Here is a 20,121-nt window from a genome sequence, read left to right as displayed (position 1 = left end):
GGGGGTGATCTTAAAAATGTGCATAAAATAAAATTTAAAAAAAGATTTTTCCTCAGCCACATAATAACCAGATTTTTTGTGATGAGAGTATACATATTTCAGCAATTGTTTCTGTTCCTCTGTGAAAATAAATACACAAGTCTATGTACATTAATAACAAAGTGTTATTAAATGGATTGCTTATGGGAATTTTTGATGATCAAATATACATACAATATACATTTCCTTATCTATATGCTTTTCAGATATTTAAAAAGGCTTGATATTTCTATAAAATAAAAATAAGGTGATTAAAGGGGAACTGGCCTTAATTGTTAATCAGTGGTGAGCAACTAGTTTTAAACAGTTCAGATATATATTTCATTAAGTGTCTTTTTGTGTATTGGCTTATCTAACTTTGGGACACATTCAACATTGCTCTGCCTAATTTAAAGACCAAAGAGGCTACTTCCCCTGCATTTTACAACACATAATCCATGAATGGCAATTGGAGGCCTTCAACACAGGTAATTTTCTGAGGTGATTAATGAATAATGAGAGAAAGGGGGTTGTAATAATTCCAATTTGAAACATGTAATAAATAATATGGCACTGTGTTAATCCATCGTGCTCCACTTAAGCTAAGTAATTTTGAGGATACCAAGATTGCTAGACTGGCAAAACAGCAGGTCACATATTATCACTTTGTGTAAAGTGGGTGGGACCCTTAGGGCCCTTAATTCAGAAGAGTAGGATATCTAGCTTCAATTTTATGTGCAATTTCATTTTTGGTTACATATTTCAGAAGTCTACAAACAGGGTCAGCTCCGCAACATTACAGCAACTAAAAAAATATAGATCTTGCTCACTGCTGGTTAAAAGTTAAGGTCAGACACCTTTGCAAAAAGGCCACTTTACACGGCAGTCCTTCAAGTCCTCTGACATTCAAGTACCTATTCAAGCACAGGCTATCAAAAACCCCTGCACTGAAAAATATTAAAATTTCCTACAGACTAACAAGGAGCTGTCCCTTGTCTGAGCACCAGTCCCTTGAAATGAAATACAAGAAAGTAAAAGCAAACACAAAAACAGTAGCAGTAAAATGGCTGCATGATCATGCAGAAGTGACATGATCACTCAGTCATTTTATGGGACACAGGATGGACATATATGTGTGAAAGTGAAATGCCACTGGTCACTGAAATGGGGCTTCTTAATGGATTTGACTATTTTTAAATACTCCTGTTTCACACTCTAATCTCCCTGTTTACACTGTTTCTTTTGTGCCTTAAAAAGATGTTGGGTATAGTAACATAGGCAGAATACTGTCAGAAATTCAGGAATTAATACAACACAATTTAAAAAGTATGGGTCGAGGAAACAAGAAGCTTGCCAAGAAATTCCCTTTTCACTTTCAAATAACTCCACCCAGACTGAACAGAACTGCATGAGACAATATGTTGCACACATGATTGAACTTAAAGAGGAACATCCCACTTGTCTATGGACTTTCACATTTGAGAAATGGTGATTTTCTGTTGTATGAAAAAGGGAAGCAAAGGTCGGATCCATTTTTACCTTTCTGTCTCCTGGATGGAGAGATGTTCACTGTGAGGAAATGTCTTACGGGTGACATGGTGGGGGGCCATTATATGCCCCATTTAATCCATTTGCCAAAGTTCATGTCTCGGTACATCTGAAAGGCCTTAAAAGTACTCTGTTCTGGACCTAGCCAAGCAAAGGCCGTGTGATAAAGATGGGAATACAGCACTTTCAATTCCCACCATAACAGCTTCACAAATTTCAAACAAAAATCAAAATCGATTTAAAGAAAATTGCCCGGGATGCCTTAAACTAGAACACAACCACTTTTTTCGGTCACAGGAGATGAATATGGTTTGCATTACTGAGGGCTCTGATCTTGTTACAAATATAAAAATCTCATAAACCTTCCAAAAATGAAGAATTGAAAAAGACCTATAAATGACATCAGCCAAAAACAACATGAACCAACACAGACAAAAGTGTGTGCACTCAAATAACTGTAATATGACTCCCAAAACTAGAATTTATACCATTTCCACTGCAGAGTTGGATGCAGCCTAGTTAAGCTGACTGAGCCTCCTAAAGCACAACTGTGATTACTTTAACTACAACCAGAGTGGTAGCAAATGAAATCATACCACATTTATCTATGACAATGAAGATGACTGCCTGAACTGATAACAGACCAGCTGGGTTCCATCACTACAGTGGAAAAGGGTTATGTCAGAACTGGTATTAGGCACTGAGTTTTGTGAAGAGGGCTGACTGCCTTGGCTTGTAGAGACTCAGGGCTTTTAACATGAACACTGCCGGCTAAAGAAAAACACAAAGATAAAGTACTAAAGCGATGGAGCATAGGTCTCTCTGAATGCACTCTGCATAGCTAAAATAACGGGAGGTGAGTGGTTCTGGAGAGGGACCCCAGAGTGAGTACTTCCTGTCTTTCACCGTGTGTGGTTTGTACTGAGAAGGGCCAGTCATTAGTTTTCTGCATTCATGTGTGGAGAATAAAAGGTTTCCAGAAGTCCTGTGGTCAGTTGTGGTATGTGGTGTGTTCCTGGGTCAGGTCCACTGATAAAGCCGTTGTTCTTGGAATTGTCACTGTTGTCGTCATTGGCAACTTCAAGGGAAGAGTGGAAGATAGAGCTATTGGGCCCCCTTGTCCATGCGGCAGCCTGATACACCCTGACCCTCCCCGCCCCCCCCAACTGTCTGTCTGTCTGTGCCCCGCCCTCTCTTCTTAGGAGGACGGGGCCGGAGCTCGTTAGAGTCTCTCAATGTCCCTGTACTTTTTGCGAAGGATGGAGACCTGGTCCTTGAACAGAACTGGGTCCAGCCTCATCTGGGAGTGGACCAGGGGCATGGAGCCAAACCAGCTGGCAAATTTGTTCATGCAGGTTTGTCGCTGGGCAAAGTGGTCGGGGTCAGCCCAGCGAGAGGCACGGGAGCTCTAGAGAGAGAGAGGGAGAGAGAGGGAGGGAGAGAGAGGGAGAGGTGGGTGAGAGGTGTCACTTGTGTTTAGTATAGCTGTTGTTTAGCTATTCATCTGGCATCGGGCAATATTTTCCCAATTATTGTTTAAACTGTTTCCCTGCTTGAAGAAGTTTTACTTTTTAAAACAGCTACATATACCCATCCTAATTTCATTAAATGATTAAATTCATTTTTCTGCATAAATAAATTTTCCTGCATTTGCATCAAAAATGAAAATACAGAAAAATGTATTCTTGATTTTTGTCCATATTTACTCACGTAATCATTTACGTAGTTATGTCAGTATATTCACAGATATATTTGCTGATATACATTTTTAATGTTGACAGGTTTAATTCTCCATAGTTCTTTCCTGTTTTACCTACAGTACAGTTAGTGTCATTCTAAACACTTCCATTTCATTAAAGCTGTTCACGAAGGTGTTTAAACTGCTGAGGATGACAAACAGACATGTGCAGAGAGCAATGCCTGCAATGTTGTGTAATGACTGCGGCTGCTCTTTTGAACAAATAGATTAAACTTCCAGTTGGATTAACTGTCAGAGTGGAGCGTGTCTTATGTTTCTGCAGTGGGTTATATCAGGGGACAAGCAGATATACAGACAAATGGAAAGTCGCATACATATATTATATATATATATTTTTTTTTTTTTTACAAAATTGAATTAAGAAAATAGCCTATAAATTTGGGCATCAATTATAGCAACATAATTGGTGCTTTTAAAGGTACAAATAATGTCAGATTTGTAGGGTCCAGCTTCTCTGCAGTATAGTCCTGCTATGTGGCAGAAAAACACAGTGGGCTGTGGTGTCCACTTTTTTTTTGTAGAGGTAAAAATCTGAGAACAATAGGGACAGAATGAGCCCACGCCATCTGCTCAAGCTGTTGGAGGTCGAACGGCAGGAGAAAAACAAGGTTGAGAAGAGCACGTCACCCTGTGTGCCTTTCCGGAGACCACAGAGAGAAAGACAGTGGAAAAACAACAAAAACATGTTCGTAACATCCACCCACACGAGGAATCTAACTAACTTTCAGTTATTACAGTGCCGCTACATCTTCTTTAGAATCAAGATGAGAGACACAAAACATCAAAAGACTACCTCATATATAGGCTGGCAGTGTAACATAGTGGTAAGGAGCAAGACTCTTAACCGAAAGGCTGCCAGTTTGATTCCGTGCTGGGGCACTGCTTGGGCAAGGTACTTAAGCCAGAATTGCCTCAGTAAAATATCCAGCTGTATAAATCCATAACATGAAAAAAACTGTAACCTATGTAAATTGCTCTGGATAAAAGCATCTCCTAAATGCCTATAATATAATGTAATAGACATCATATGGAATGTACATGGGTTACCAGGTACAAAATCCTGGAATGTGAAGTGAGACATAGAAAACCTATAATAACGATAGATTCTTCATATTCCCTTATGGAGGACAACTGTTTTAGGCATTTAAAGTACAATAAATGTATTATTATAAATCTATTTTCCCCTGAGACTGCATTGGGAAGTGCCTCTCAAATCATTTCATAGTAAAAAATGCTATGGCCCAAGAGAGCAAGTGTCTGAATGTGCCTCATGATTTCACCAAGCATGGTTTGAAACTCTGCTTTTCTCTGTGTAAAAATGACTAACTTCATGATCACACTGCATATACTCCAACTTTCAGGCAAGGAACATTAATAATATCAATGGATTCTGTTTGTTCTGTATCTGTACATTATGCAGAGTTCTTGGGCCCTCCTTTATAAATACAGAAAGCATTGATGAAATAGTAAAACACTGAAAAAGTCTGGAATTTCATTCGTTCTTATGATGATTACATACTGATCAAAACAATCAATAAATGCCCACCGGTTGAATATTTGAATAATGCCATATTCAGGCTCACCTCTAGTCTGTATGCTGAATTTGGATATGAGAAATAAGACACTAAGTGCAGCTAACTGGGGAAGTCATAGTCTGTGATGAGTGCTATATGGCCATTAGGAGCCATGATCCACACACCTGTCCCATCATGGTCTCCTTGTACTGCTTCTTCTGAGTGACCTTGATGGGGGGTAGTTTGGTGACAGCAGACACAAGGAAGTTCATGAGGATGTCCTCGCAGTTGGCTAGCTGGTCCACCAGATTTTTTAGGCTTGTCGGTAGGTAACTGGTATACAAGTAGTGGTAGTATCTGGAGAGAGGGGAGGGATCACTGCATGAGTTGAGTATTATGGATAATGAAGTGCTTGTATAGAACAACATGAAAGGGAAAATCTTCAAAATGCTCTCGCTGGGCACTCAGACCTGTGGTATATAGCAGCTCCGGTCAGCACCATGGAGTAATCATTGGTCCACTTTGAGGTGTAGCCCCAGCGCTCCTTGTTGCTGTCCCAGAAATGGCTACGAGCTGGATATCCCACAATCCTCTCTGGAAAGCTTTGCCACACGGTGAAGGCAAAATCCACCTGCAAAGAGGAGACACACAGATAAACTCACACATACATAACCTCAATCAGTCTTTACTGCTGTGTTGCCAACCTCTCTTCCACTTTCAAAAAAGCATGTAAAACACGATTTAACATAGATTATTGCCATGTTTCAGTTATACTCCACTCACCTCAGTGGTGGAGAGGACTGTGTCCTCATCCAGGCTCAGCACTGCATCCGTGATGATCGTTTCATAGGGCTGGAACCGGCTGCTCATTACCTGCAGGGGGCAGCATGGAGCATATAGGAAAAAAAGGAGCAATGAGACTGTGGATCCCACTATATAAAACTATATAACCAAAACAAATTTCTGTCTGTACCGTGAATTGACATTAATATGAAAGACAGCCTTATTCTTTGGATTTTTAAAAAACACCATACGTTTCATGATGACAGAAATAACTGTAAATTTTTCATGTGACAAACAAAAAAGCTAAGAAAAAACACTAACATTTCCTTCGATCCCTAGTTTTGCATGTATTTAAACCTGTGTATTGGGCTAGCACATTCACAAATAAATAACTTTATGTATGTGTGCATTATAGCTTTTTTCTGTATGAACTACCCTATTATTGTTCATTGTGGGTTCTCTGTAAAGCAACATCATGAATTCCCCCGTTATGCTTTAAAATTGAATACCTACTATGCCTCTATTCAGAACAAAAATCAATGAAAACACAAGAAAAGCTTCCCTTTTCCTAGAACTCTACGGTCTCCACTGGCCAGGCCTTTTGACATTCAACAATAGCATCTGATTACTGTGAGTACACACTTTCCCTGGGAAGAACATGCTTTTCCTGCAAAGCACTGTGCTGTTGTGTAGCCTGTGTACCACAACTGCCCTGTACTGTTCAAACACAAACACTCTCACTCTAAACTTCTTGTGGACAGCCTGTTGACATAGGTTATATTTATGTTTGCAATTGTTCATTCAAATTAAACTTTAAAATGGAGAGGGGATAAAAAGGCCCACAAAACTGGCCCTTACTGCCTTGATCTCCGCCCCTTCCTGGCCTGTAAACCCACAACCTTCCCTTGGGATCCGGAACAGCTTTTTCAGCTCAGTACCTCTGATCTCCTCCCCTTTATTTCCTCTTTTATTAGCATGTGCTTTATTTCAGGCCGTTTTCTCCTTCCGCTTTTCAAACAATCTTGGATTACACCCCTTTCCAGAAGAAAACCCCAATCTTGATCCCTCAGACCTGCAAAATTACAGCCCTGTGTCTTTGTTTCTCTTTCCATCCAAAATCCTTTAACGAGTTGTTGATAAACGACTTTCTGCATTTCCTTCTCGGCACTCGTCACCTGTACCTCTCACTCTGCAGAAACTCCTCCTGTATCTGTGCTTGACTCTCTTCTTTCTGCTGTTGCTGCTTCCCCTAACTCGGTTTTAATTCTTCTTGATATCTGCTGCTTTTTATCCTCTAGATCACTCAGTTCTTCCATGAAATCAGGTTGAACTGGTAATCTCTGCAACCGATTTCTCCTCTTAGTTCCCACTTTCCATTTTCGTCCTGTGTCCCTCACATGAACCTCTCCATCCCTCCCCCTCCCCAGTCTGTCTCTACTTCTCCCCTTCTGAAAACAAAACCAGGGGGTTCACTCTAGACTCCTCCCTGTTCTTGTCATAACATATTTTTCAGTTGACTTACTCTTTCCTGCTTTTTATATATTGTCTGTAGAATTCTGTCCCCTTGAAATACCCCACTACTGGTAGAATATTATTTCCAGTTCTTGGAATCTTTGGACTATTCTGCTGGTGTATCATTTACAACTATGAAGTATTCTACTGACATATCGATTCCAGCTCTTAATTTTGATGTTACTGAATCTCCCTCTCTCTCATCTCTGGCTCCTCAGTGGTGGAATGAACTGCTTGCCCATGTAAAATCTGCAGTCTCCAATTACCTTTTCATCAACATGCCAACGCTTCTGCATGAGCCCCCTCTATATACTCCTGCTGTTCACACCTCATTGCTTTCACTAGCCTTGGATAACAACAAGTACAACAACATTAATAACAAGAATAATGTTCCTCTATTGAAAGTTTGCCAGCATTCTGTTCCACAGTACCTTGAGATACGCACTAAATACAAGCCCACATAAGGAGGCATGAAGCAGAAAAGTCACAGCTTGTGACAGGATGGTTTCATGCCAGCAGACTAAAGAATACATCCAGTCAGACTAAAGCACTAAGGCACATCCAATGCTGATAAGTCGTGTTTGTCAATTGTTTTGGAACCGTCAGTTTCTACAGATTTGAGAATAGTGCTCAGGTGAGACTGGGGCAGCTGCACCTTACCGAGAAGCAGAGAGTTTCTGTAAAGAGAGCATTTCACCTTTCTGCACTTGATATACTAATAAACCTGACCACCACTTCCCTCCCCAAAACAAGCACAAACAGTTGTAACAAATTTTCATACAGCAGAGACATGTATATATTCAACCACAAAGATCTTCACCGTTTTCATCTTAAGACAAGCACTCATTTCCACAAGGCATCTGGTTTTCCTCTTTCTGCTATCAGTTATATAATGACCAGAGAATAAGAGTAATGATAGTCATTTTCAGCCTCATATGTAAAGATACAAACAACCAGTCAGTCAGTAAGTCAGCCCATCCATTCATAACACATAACATTCTTGAACCAAATATTCTGCTTCCATTTATAAGAATAATTTATTCCAACAATTTTCATATAAAAATACCAAATGGATATTTATATTCTAAAATCTCAGTTACCAGAAGTAAACATCATTATCTCCCATTTTTCAGCAATGCACGCAGGAACACATCAAAAAAAGTGGCAAGAACATGACAATCTCTCAGTCATGAAGGCACCCTCTGTCTGAAGTGTGACATCCGTTCTTGTAAACATTTCATGTGCAAGATATCCACAGTTCCTTCTAATAGTTCCTTCGTATAACCCACACTCTCCCAGTCCAGAGAAGTTGCCTCGTACAGTAGATTGGTGTAAAAATACATTCTAACAACCTTGAGGTTGAGGTTACAACTCAAATCACACGCTACACCAAAGACCTGACATCCACAAAACCTCCTTCTGTACATTTCTAAATCCACAATCACATGGTGCTATTCAACTGACATCCAACCAAAAACGGAACAGGGGCAGATCCTTCCTCTAATACATATGTGGGATGCAAAGGAAGTCCCATCTCACATTTCAGAAAGCAGACCCCCCCCCCCCCCCCCCCCCCCCGCCAACCCATCACAAGTGGAGTGCTTGAGTATTCCCTAACGAGTCATGTGAGTTTTTAGAGGTTTTGGGTTTCTTAATCTTAAAACCACCAGGAAAAAGGTGAGTTCTGAGAAAGACTCTGTTACTCCCAGTTTTTCAGAAGGGATTCCAAGGTATGCAGACTTTTCTTTCCATCTGTCTCTGCTCTTAATGGACGGCGGGATCTCCTGTTACATAACGGATTATTTGTAACATTGGCCGTGCCACACAGTCTGGCCAGGGAGACATTACACTGGGCCGTGACTGAGAAAGAGAGTGACTGAGCAGACCCTTCTCTTAGTTCCATGAGCTTGAAAGTATGAGCTGAAGGAGGAAAATAAGGAAAGCTCTTTACCTTTCCCTTCAAATACAAAAACACAGAGGGCTCAGCTCTCAGAAACAAGTGGTAGCTCATATGTGGAACAAATAATAAAAAAAAGAGACAACTGTTCAGCATGAACTTAGGAAATGACCCTGAAAAGCACAAATACCAAACCCCACTGAGGCATTAATTTACACAAGACAAGCACTGCTGTATCCTGAGGTTGAGAGACAGGACAAGCACAACACACTGCATATGTGTGTGTGTGTACACTTATGTTTAGGTTTGCATATTTGGAATGAAGTGTGTTTGTGTAAGTGTATTATTGTAAATGTGTCTATGTATGTGTGTACATGTGCTTGTGTGTGCATAGGCTGGTGTGTTTACACAGGAATGTGTGTGTGTGTGTGTGTGTGTGTGTGTGTGTGTGTGTGTGTGTGTGTGTGTGTGTGTGTGCGTGTGCGTGTGCGTGTGCGTGTGCGTGTGCGTGTGCGTGTGCGTGTGTCCACACCTGTTTGTGCCACCACCCACATGGACTGCTGACAGCCGCAATGCTGTTTAATTGATCACATCTTTCCACTGCAGTGAAATCACCAAGTGTGCCCTTTGTGTGTGCATGGCATAGTGAGACTCACCTTACTTTCCCCCTCGATGACAATGACGGGCACAGAGGTGGCGGGCCAGCGGTGTTTGGCAGGGAGGGGCTTATCACAGTTCCACAAAACGATGATCTGAAATGAGTAAGAAGAGGAGAGAGGGGGAGAGCAAGATGGGGTGGGGGACAGATGAGAAAGATGTGGACAGAAAACGAGTGTCAGCAACAGAGAGGGAGAGAGTTGGACAGAGAAAGATAAAGAGAGGGAGGGGAGATGGAAAAAGAATGATTGAAACAGACACAGGGGGACAACCTTTAAGACAAGATCAATGTTGGGTTGCTTTTATTACTTCTTTTTTTTAGCAAAGCATTCCATTACTGTATTCCACAATATAGACACTGCTAAAGCTTTCAGGTATCAGGATGTTAAGCATATTGATTTCAATCTTACCACTCTTCAAACAGATGAACAATTTACAAATTTAATGAGACATTGAATTAACTGACAATAACCCATTATTCACCCAAGGCCTTTCCCTCAATTTTTTTCCCTCGCAAGCACATTTCAGGACAGAATTCAAAATGTATATATTCGGTAGGCATGAAACTATCTTTGCTGAATCGTTTATCTTAATTTCACTTTACTTACTACTAGTTCTATTTTGGATTTCATGTCCATATAACAGTGGATAAAGGACAGTTGAGCATATTATACAGTATCTACTAAGTAATGAAACTTCACAGCAAAAGGCCTTAGCTAATGTCTGTAGTAGTACCTGCCACCTTAGAACATTGGCTATTCAGCCATAGTGAGGAACAAAATTCGGCAACACAGATATACGCACATACACACCTGGGCACAGTACTGCGACTTGGCCACAGCAGCCAGTAGCTTCAGAATGGGCTGGGACTGGGAGACCAAGGGTGTCACTGCATGGATGACTGCTGTGAACTTGGGATATGGTTTGATACCTGAGACAAAAATGTACATTGTTAAATTGGTCACTTTGGTGTCATCGTGTTACTCTCTACATGGACAGTGATTAAATAAGATCATGCATTTGCTTAGTACATGCCATTTCCCAGATTGACTTACATTTATTACCCTTATTACTTACATATTACCCATTCTGCTGGACATGTTCTGAATCAAATCAATTTGGTACCTTGCACAGGGGTACAGCGTCCCACCTGGGAAGTGAACCTGTCAACCTCTGGTTACCTGTCTAGTTCCTTGAGCTCTATGTCAAAATGGTCCCTTACAGTCTCCCCTCTCTTGTTAGTATGTTAGCTTTTACTTTGTGGAATGGACAGTCAGATGAATGAGATGAGATCGGTCTTGCAGAGACAAGGTTTATTCCCCGGGAGCCAAAGTTAGGCACACAAAAAATGCCTGAACTAAGACTGCCTAGGCTCAGATGAGCGTGCACAGAAATACCTAGGTGTGATTAGGCCACACCTCAACAGTTGTTGATTGTGTTCAGACAGACTGGCAGAGACAGTGGGCTAAAGGCATTGATATGTTGATGACCCTTCCTAGGACAGTTCCTGTGGGCAACTGGGTGTGATCCGCAGTTCCCGCACACGATTTGGTATGGTGGTGACACTGCTCTCGGACAGTTTCTGTGGGCAATTAGATAAATGAGTAATATAATGTAGATCCTAACATTATGAGTGACATCCACGTGACCATCACTCTCCATAGAACTCAAACTGTGGCACGCATAATCTTTGTGGCAAGCACGCAGGCTCCCTTTATATCTCCAAGGTTTAATTGGGGACATTGAATAGAGGGTGTCAGTCACTAAGGCAACCTCAATGCATGCAGTCTCATTTGGTTACGCAAAAGACCTACTTACCATCTAGTGTTCTGATAATATGTGTCTGTATGACACAGAAAATAAAGGAATAAGCTAATTTTCAATGGCTAACATAACAGTGTTCACTTCCATTTATTTCAGTGTGTATGCAACTGTTTAAAACTATACTCTGCAATATAATGCCGAATGTATTTACTGTAATTCTCATACATTGTAAATAACCCTGGACAAGGCTGTATCATAATAAAGAGGAGGAGAAGTTGATGAATACTGCTGCTACTACTACAAAAAATACTATTGTTAATAATAACAAAAAGTAAAGATCATTGTCAGGATTCAGACATCCCCACCCACTGGTGCCCCAGCACTCACCCAGCTGGGCGTAGTAGAAGGGGAAGTCACCCAGGTGAGAGGAGTACTGGGGTGGGGCAAACAGACCACCAGGATGGCTGTTCCACATCAGGCTATTGCGGGCCATGTGCTGGAATAACCTGTCCTGGATGATCTGCGGGAGAGAAAAGGAGTCAGTCCTGGTATGCAGACACACACACACACACACACACACACACACACACACACACACACACACACACACACACACACACACGCTCTGACACACCAAGCCAATCAAGAGGTCAGGGGTTAGTGCTTCCATAGTCTGCACATGATACTGTATCAGACCCAGTGGGAGAAGCAGTGACAGATGAGTGGTGAGCCTCGTCTCATAGTTTCTCACAGCGGAAAACAACCTCCCCTCTCAGCTTCCTCTCACTACAGATCACCTCAGAGTAATTTCTCTGTCACCTTAAAATGTAATTGCAGGAACTGTCTGAAGAATAAATCCTCTTGTCTCTTTTTAAAATATGCAACAGGCTGCTCAAGACCAACTCATTACATCCATGATTAAACTTGCTGTAAAATACTCCGGTGTATGTGGCTAAATAAAAAATGAAAAGGATGGCAGCTTGAACACTGTGAACACTATGACATACTGATCAGGAAGAAAGGAGTAAGAAACACCCACAGAAAGTCTGTGACCTAACACACTCAATTAAGCCCTCTACCTAGGGTTTACATCTGTAATAGCGTTACTTATCAGAAGTGCAGCTTCGACTACAAATCTCAAACATTCAACACATTGCTTAGCCCAATGAGCACACAGTTGAGTCAGACATTAAATGTGGAGTGGTCTACTCAACCCCAGGGTACTTTCCAGGTAAACAGCTCCAAAATGGATGTCATGCAGCAAACCATCACTGAACAAAAGTAAACAAAACCCATAGGGGGTCTCAAGAGCTGTGCTTAAAGCTAAGACTGTGCTTCAAAAAAAGAGGAAGAGGAACTTGCCCTTGACTGCCTAAACAAAATGTATATGTATTTATACTTTACATTGGATTGACATTTCAGAATACTGTTTGGCTGATATGCATGCAGCATGTGCATTTGTGCAAGATTTTGTGAATTTTACCACAGTTCCATTTAGGACCCAGGAGCACCAAAAACTCTGGCCAAACTTACCGCAGATTGTACTGAATTGTGCTATGCACTAAACTGTGGTTACATTGGCTTGAGTGATTCCCTTGCATATTAAACAGAAATGAACACTGAACAGGCAAACAAGTTTGCCATTGGACAGCAAGGCTCAGACTAACCTGAATCACAGTTAATACTTAACTAGTTATTAAAAGACATGTGCCAAGAGTTTGAAAAATGTTTTATAGCAACCATACACATATTTTGCAATAAAACCAGATATACAAGTGACCACCTTTAACTAAAACTGTACAACTATCCCTCTGATGTCATTAATAAACAACATAACATTTTAATAGTTGCATTGCTAAAACAGGAAGATTAATGGGGGCATAAGTATCATGTTAAAGTAATGTTTTGCTCCTTAAAAAGCACTGAGATGTTTTTTGCATCTAATGTTACTTCCTGGAGATTGATTTAACTGATGACAGTAGAGTGAGTCCCAAATGTGTTCCTAAATATCACCCTTCTCCTCTGTCCTAAAGTATTGCTTACAGTTCACTTGCTCACTTGGACTGGGACGCACTGCAAAGTAACATGGCCAGTAAAATCCTTCAAGGTGATGCCAGGAAATGATCTTACCTGGCACATCCACCCAGGACTACACTCACGTAAGTGGGTAAAAAGTAAGTAAACACTTTGTGGACCTGAGAAAAAGTAGTCCAGCATGAATAGGGCTTATCAGATCTTATCTCTCTGACATTCTCTTTCATAGACCGTAATGACCTGAAAGGAGCTTATTGGCAGCTCGCTTGTCTATAGCGTCAGAGAGCTGAAAAAGTGCTTTGTCTTCCTGCCCTCCAACAGTCACAGTGCAGTACAAAGTAGTGCGGCTGGACACACACACACACAAACAGAGTCTGGATCAATTTAACTCTTTTTCCCCAAAATAGAACAGCTAACACAGTACTAAGCCTGTATTACTTAGTACTTTTTGCCTGCTCAATGACAAGACCTAACAGACTGAGGAACATAGCCCTCATCTACATTCTGTCTCACCAGTGCTGACAGGTATAATGAATACCAAAATAGATATGATTAATTAAAATTAATTAAAATTTAATTTAATTTATTTGAACTTAATCTCCGACTGCCATTAGAGGACCACAGAAAATGTTCCTGCTTTCCCCCCCCCTCAGTAATACATGAGTTTTTAAATATACTTATATGGTGTTCCATTAAGACACTCTCTCTCACTCCTTTTCTGCTGCAGTAACATCACTACTGTTACTGTTATATCTGCTGTTATTTACATTGCTTTCATGACAATATATTTTATCACTCTGTGACACTTATAGGGCATTATAACACAATAAAATTTAACACATAATAAATTTTGACTGATTGAGTGAGGCAGAAGACAGTTGATTCTGAAGACCACCAAAAGCAAAGTGCAAAAGCACAGGTATAATATACACACAGCAGTGACGATGAAGACTATTATTACATGCTGTGATGTAATGTAACTGTCTGGCAGTGACCCCTCACCTCCAGAGTAGTCAATACAATCTTCTCCACTGAAGAAAAGTAGGCCTCCCACAGGAACTGGGTCTGCTGCCGCAGAGACAGAATCTTGTCCTGGTGGATAGACCGGACCGTGGACGGGATCTGAGGGGACAAGCCATCACCGAGTGATCAGCGAATCACTCCTCTGGAGCCTACAACACGTCTGATCCAAATGATAAGCCTTCAAATGATCAGCAAAGCAGTTGTTTTCCCACTCAGTAGTGGAAACACACATTATTGTGAAGCAGTCTGTTTTGGGGGGACCGGGGTGGGGGGGGGGTGGGGGGGCAGAGAGAGGGCAAAGTGATATTGTCATGATGCTGTATCTCTTTACAAAGATAAACCACTGACAGAACAGGTACCGTGACAGATAAAGCCTTGGAATGTGGCAGCTGCCCCCTTCCTTCACCCTCAGGGAGCAGCATCTTGGTCATATAATCTTGAGAACATAATAAATACCCCTGCTGTGTGTGTGTGTTTGTTTGGGGGGGTTTTGTGCTGCTGCTCTTCATCAGAATTTTGGATGCTGCTTCTCAAATAACAGCCAATACCGTGCAATGCTAGACAGAGAACAATGCGAATCGATGTAAGCCTATCAGTTCACTGAATGAGCGTAATTAGACCAGTATGGTTTCCACATTGTAACTTTAATGATTTAGGGGAGAAAAAGGATAAGTCTAAATATTGAAAAAAGAAGCCCTGAAAGAATATTGTTGCAGATTATGTTGGTCCATTTGACTGTGCCTTCCTGAGCTGTGTGAGCAGCATGTCCGTCCTGTTTCGGAGCGTCTGGCTGGACCAAGGCCAATTAACATCTCTGGGTTTTGGCACAGTGATTTTTCATTGTTCCATTTCACAGCGGGTGTGTGTGTATGTGTGTGTGTGTGTGTGTGTGTGTGTGTGTGTGGTGGGGGAGAGGGGGGGGGGGGGGGGTTAGCCAATGACAATTACTCATAAGACTAGGCCAGGTAAATATAATTTTTTCTTTCTCCGTTTAGAGGAGGGGGGCCCAGCGCCCAGACTTTGGAACGAGAGTAAGATTGTGACAGGAAGGCTGCCAGCCGGGCTCCACAGCGGCCCCTCACCCACGCGCTCCACTCGTCTGCGCAAGCAACCAGAGACTGTAACACAACACAACATTTCCCAGCACGGGAAACAGGGCTATCTGCCAGAGCTGGGGGTGGTGGTGGTGGTGGGGGGGGGGGGGGGCAGCCATTGTGGCTCATAGAGAACAGGCTGGGGGGGGGGAGGGGGGGGGGCTTGGCCGAGCAGTAGGGAAAGAGTGAGGTTCTTCTATCCTGTGCGTGAAACATTTATTTTCTCATTTTTCTTCCTTGACATAATCTTGTTTTTCAAGGATCTGCTGGAAACATATTTTTTGTCATGATAAAGCTGGAACCGGAACTGCAATTTAAAAGTAAAAAGGAGCTTTAGAGTGTTGGGGGATGAAAAAAGGAGGCATTGTAGGTAAGCAAAAAAGACCATCCAAACAGATGGTGCACAACTGATGGCGAGTAAAGCAGGTGTGGCTCATAGGAGCAGCAAGGTGTGTGATTGATTGTGAGCCGAGTGGCTATAGCTCGTACCTGAAGCAGCAGCCGTTCATCTCCGATCACAGCGGCCGTGTTCCAGTCAATAATCTCAGAGAAGGGAAGCTCCCAGCCATTACTCAGCATGACGGGGACACAGGCAGCCTGAAAGACACACACAAAGACACCATCAGCTTTAGGCACACACAGACTCACAGGCGCACACACACACATTACAGGCACAGTCAACCTAAAGCATATAGACACACATAAAATCATCCAGAAATGTGTACACACACACACACACACACACACACACACACACACACACACGCTCCTGTCTTTCATTCACACAAAAACAAACTGGATACGTGAGGCATTCAGCAGAGCAAAGTGACAATGTGCAAGGCAGAGCATGTACATGTAAGTCAGAAAGAAGGAGATGAGAGGAGGAATGAGAGGTTATGAGAGAAGAAGACGACAGCCAGGCCAGAGCAGGAGTATTTCTTTCGCTTGTCTGTCTCCCTCTCGCTCTCACTCAGGATTGCTGACTATGGCAAAGAATAAGAACACTGTGCTATGAACAGCATGGAGAGCAAAGCCAACATGAAGTCTGTCAGGTACTGAAACTAGGACACACTGAAGTAGAATACCTGGCCATGGCAACTGATTCAGAACTAACATATTCTGACAAATGCTCAAGCCACCTGCACTTTGCTTTGTCCTAAATTTTGAGCAACAGGTTTTTGTGACATTTGCTTATTTCAGTCTTCACATGCTATCATGGTCAAATTCATTCTTTTAACCTGCGCTACAGTATGTCAAAATGACTAAACCTCTTAACAGCTAGATTGTACTATGTTAGGAGACCCTGGGGCTTTTTTCCAGAGTGTGAGCACAATTAGATGCAAAAATGGCAACCTCTGATCCCCAGTTCCTATATCATAGCATTGCTAGAGATCTGCGTGTGTATGTGTGTGTGTGTGGGGGGGGGGGGGGGGTTATGAGAAAGCAGAGAGAGAATGAGAGTAAGAAAGTTGAACATTAACATACGGCCTTATTAAATTAAATTTCTGGTCTCACTTGAAACAGCGATCCAAACTCAATCCACCATTGAGTCCAGCAATACCAAGAGCTAAGCAGAAAAGTCTCCTGTGCCATCTGGTCTGGACTGAGAGCTACCACTACCATCAGTCAGCTTCAGGGAAGCACTGTAGGAACTATTCCAATTAGAGTAATCCGAATTATAAAACACTTGGACCAAGGGGACACAAACCCCTAAAACACAAATCAAAATGCAGTGCTGCAGTTTCTCACTCAAAGACGAGGCTGCAATCTGGCAGAATACCTTAGCAGTGCCACGGAAGCAAACCAGATCCTGAATAATTATCATCACCTCAGCGATTACAGCCTGGCTACTGAAAAGGATGCAAACCCAGCTAGCTGAGGAACACACAGTCTGCACTCTGTGCCATAGGAATGGCAACTTGTTTTATCTTCTGCAATACATTACAACATTATCTCGGTTCATATAAACCTGTACATATGTCACAACAATGTGCACTGCATGCCACTGCTTCAGCGACAATGCTTTGGTTTATTCTTCCAATAAAACATGATTGAATTGAATCTGTGGTGTGTGCAAGAAAGTGTGTATGTGTGGTTTGTATGCTTAAAAGTGTGTGTATGTGTGTGTATGTGCCTGTATGTTTGTAGCGAAGGGCGAGAGCAGTCACCCCACCCGGGCTCAATCCCGGGTCTACAGGGTACCAACCATGCAACTTTGACCGTGACGCCAAAGAGCCAGGCTCGTTGGTATGGCAGTCAGAGCGCGTACTCAACTGTAGTGACGGCACTCTGTCACAATGTGCACGTATGTGCGTGTATGTGTGTTTCCCCGCGAGTATAAAAGTGCATGAGATAAGAAAGGACAGAGTGCTGTCTCTAAGCCATTAAGATGGATGTCACTCTGATTGACTGCTGTCTTTCTTCTACTGTCATTCATTAGAGTGGCAGGCATTGAAACCCTGCACACAGAGAGAACGCAGCAGTAAGCCTGTATCTATACTGTCCTTAGAGAAAACTGCCACATGCCTTCAGCCCATTTCTAACAAAGCACTGAAGTCCAAACAAGACATACAGGGCAGGCTACACTTCCCTACTTTTCCTACACTGAAATAAACAGTGCTGTATTAAAACCCACAAATCCCAAGACAGCTGTGATGTCCTTGTCTCTTTTCATTCACATACACAGTGAACAGTGCTGAAGGCAGTGCTGAAGGCAGTGCACTGCATAAGCATTTAAGTGCAGGCTAACAGCTGGTGTCTGCGCATTATTATTCTGCTATACATCATTATATCGGAGAGCTATCCATGACAAGCTGACCTTTAATACAACAGGAGGCAAAAAGGCTCTATTCCATTTGGGGAGGTCATATCGTAACAAGATCCCACGCCCATAGTGTCGGAGATGTGTCACATAAATGCTTCAGGCACATGGCCTTGCCTCACCCTCAAAGTGGATGAACAAGGTCTTCAAGATGTGGGTCAAACAGAGTACGAAGTGTTGTTAACCGGGAGAGAAAATATGAACGCTGTCTGAATGTAAGACATCCTACAACCTGAAAACTGAAGGGCTGTCTGTGAAAAAACATGACATTTTTCATGTTTTTTTCTGCCATCTCACAAACACCCACTAACAAAATCACTGAGGTCCTGTGTTACACTACCAAGCACTTCACAGTATTCTACACCCTGGTGTGAAGACAAGCTCCTGGGAGGAGGAAGGGTTTAGGTTTTATAGGAGACCATCTCACTGTGCCAGTATTGGGGATGCATTGAGGTGAACAGGTGAGACAAAAGCTGTGAGCCTCTAACTCTCCCCTTTAGTAACATACAAACATGAGAAGATTCAGCTCGCAATGTGATACATTTCACAAAATGATGTATAAAAATTCAATTTACCTGTGGTATATCTGTGAAAACTGTCACAACCAGAACTTAAATTGACCTGACGGATCAGAGCTAATCAATTTACTAAGTACTTTTTGTCCATTGACATGATATTTTTGTGAAAAACTATGCAAATTGCATTCTGTCTAGTTGTAATCAAAGCCATGTGGTAATCTGTTTTTGAGGTAGTAAAACATTGGTATTTTTTGATTTCCTGAAATTCAAAATTATGACATTTCATCTCATGCCTATTAATGAATAAAGAAATTTGGTAAGAGAAGCAATCAGAGAAATGAGACAGATTTTTCTAGAAACTCAGGCTCTGAACTGCATCACTGCTGTTCTTCACTCTCTTTTACATTTTCAACAGCACTTCTTTTGAGGTTTTTGACCTTGTAGGCTCATTTTAAAGGTTTCATTAAGAAGGAGGACAAGCAAGCTGTGCATACGTGTGTGTGTGTGTGTGTGTGTGTGTGTGTGTGTGTGTGTGTGTGTGTGTGTGTGTGTGTGTGTGTGTGTTTGTGTGTGAGAGAATGAGTGACCTCACCTGTAGAGCCTCCAGGAAGCGGAATGAGCCAAGCCGACGCCCGCGCGGCACCAGGCAGAAGGTGGAGTTGTGCAGCATCTCTCTGTAGTCGAACCTGCCACGGCAGACAGGAAAGACAGGATGAGCTCAGCGGGGCTTTCAGAACATCCTGCACAGGATGAAGAGGGCTGAGTAAAAATGAAGCCACTGACGGATCCTTCTGCCTGCCAAGCAGTCAGCACCTTCCTAAAAACCCAGGTGCAACAGCTACGCTCGGAGCTGTGAATGCCAGCTCTTCTCTTGCAGGATTCTCTCTCACTCTCTCATGTCAGGATCATGCATCTTGTGAATCTAATGAGGTGGAAAAGAAGACACCTGTCTAAAACCTTGAGGGAAACCAGGCTGGGTAACCGGGTGTAGGACGAATACAAATACAAACAAATAGGCACAGAAGATTCACAGAAGTAATAAAGGAACTCTCGCAGCCATCCTCTTCGTTACTCTCGGCACTATCCTCCGCTCTGACTCCTCTCAGTCATGGCTTAATGTTGTTCTGCAGTGCCATGACTCAGCAGTGACAGCTGAATGTCCCTTCTGCGGCGGTGGGA

At 42.3% G+C, this 20,121-nt stretch overlaps 1 protein-coding gene across 1 annotated transcript in view; it reads right to left on the bottom strand.

Moving 5' to 3' along the window:
* Positions 1-263: 263 nt before the first annotated feature.
* Positions 264-20,121, bottom strand: part of LOC118784286 (exostosin-1-like) — a 67,929-nt gene continuing 48,071 nt past the window's right edge. Inside the window, exons 2-11 of the mRNA XM_036538439.1 lie at positions 19,535-19,628; positions 16,093-16,200; positions 14,489-14,608; positions 11,840-11,972; positions 10,501-10,619; positions 9,688-9,783; positions 5,623-5,712; positions 5,310-5,470; positions 5,025-5,196; positions 264-2,974 (exon numbers count right to left, since the gene is read on the bottom strand). Coding sequence (XP_036394332.1) covers positions 2,789-2,974; positions 5,025-5,196; positions 5,310-5,470; positions 5,623-5,712; positions 9,688-9,783; positions 10,501-10,619; positions 11,840-11,972; positions 14,489-14,608; positions 16,093-16,200; positions 19,535-19,628 — 1,279 coding nt within the window. The 3' untranslated portion in view covers positions 264-2,788. The remainder of the gene's footprint in view (positions 2,975-5,024; positions 5,197-5,309; positions 5,471-5,622; positions 5,713-9,687; positions 9,784-10,500; positions 10,620-11,839; positions 11,973-14,488; positions 14,609-16,092; positions 16,201-19,534; positions 19,629-20,121) is intronic.

Source organism: Megalops cyprinoides, chromosome 10 (assembly GCF_013368585.1).
Source record: "Megalops cyprinoides isolate fMegCyp1 chromosome 10, fMegCyp1.pri, whole genome shotgun sequence".
Taxonomy (NCBI): Eukaryota; Metazoa; Chordata; class Actinopteri; order Elopiformes; family Megalopidae; genus Megalops; species Megalops cyprinoides.
This window is presented reverse-complemented; position numbering and strand designations above follow the sequence as displayed.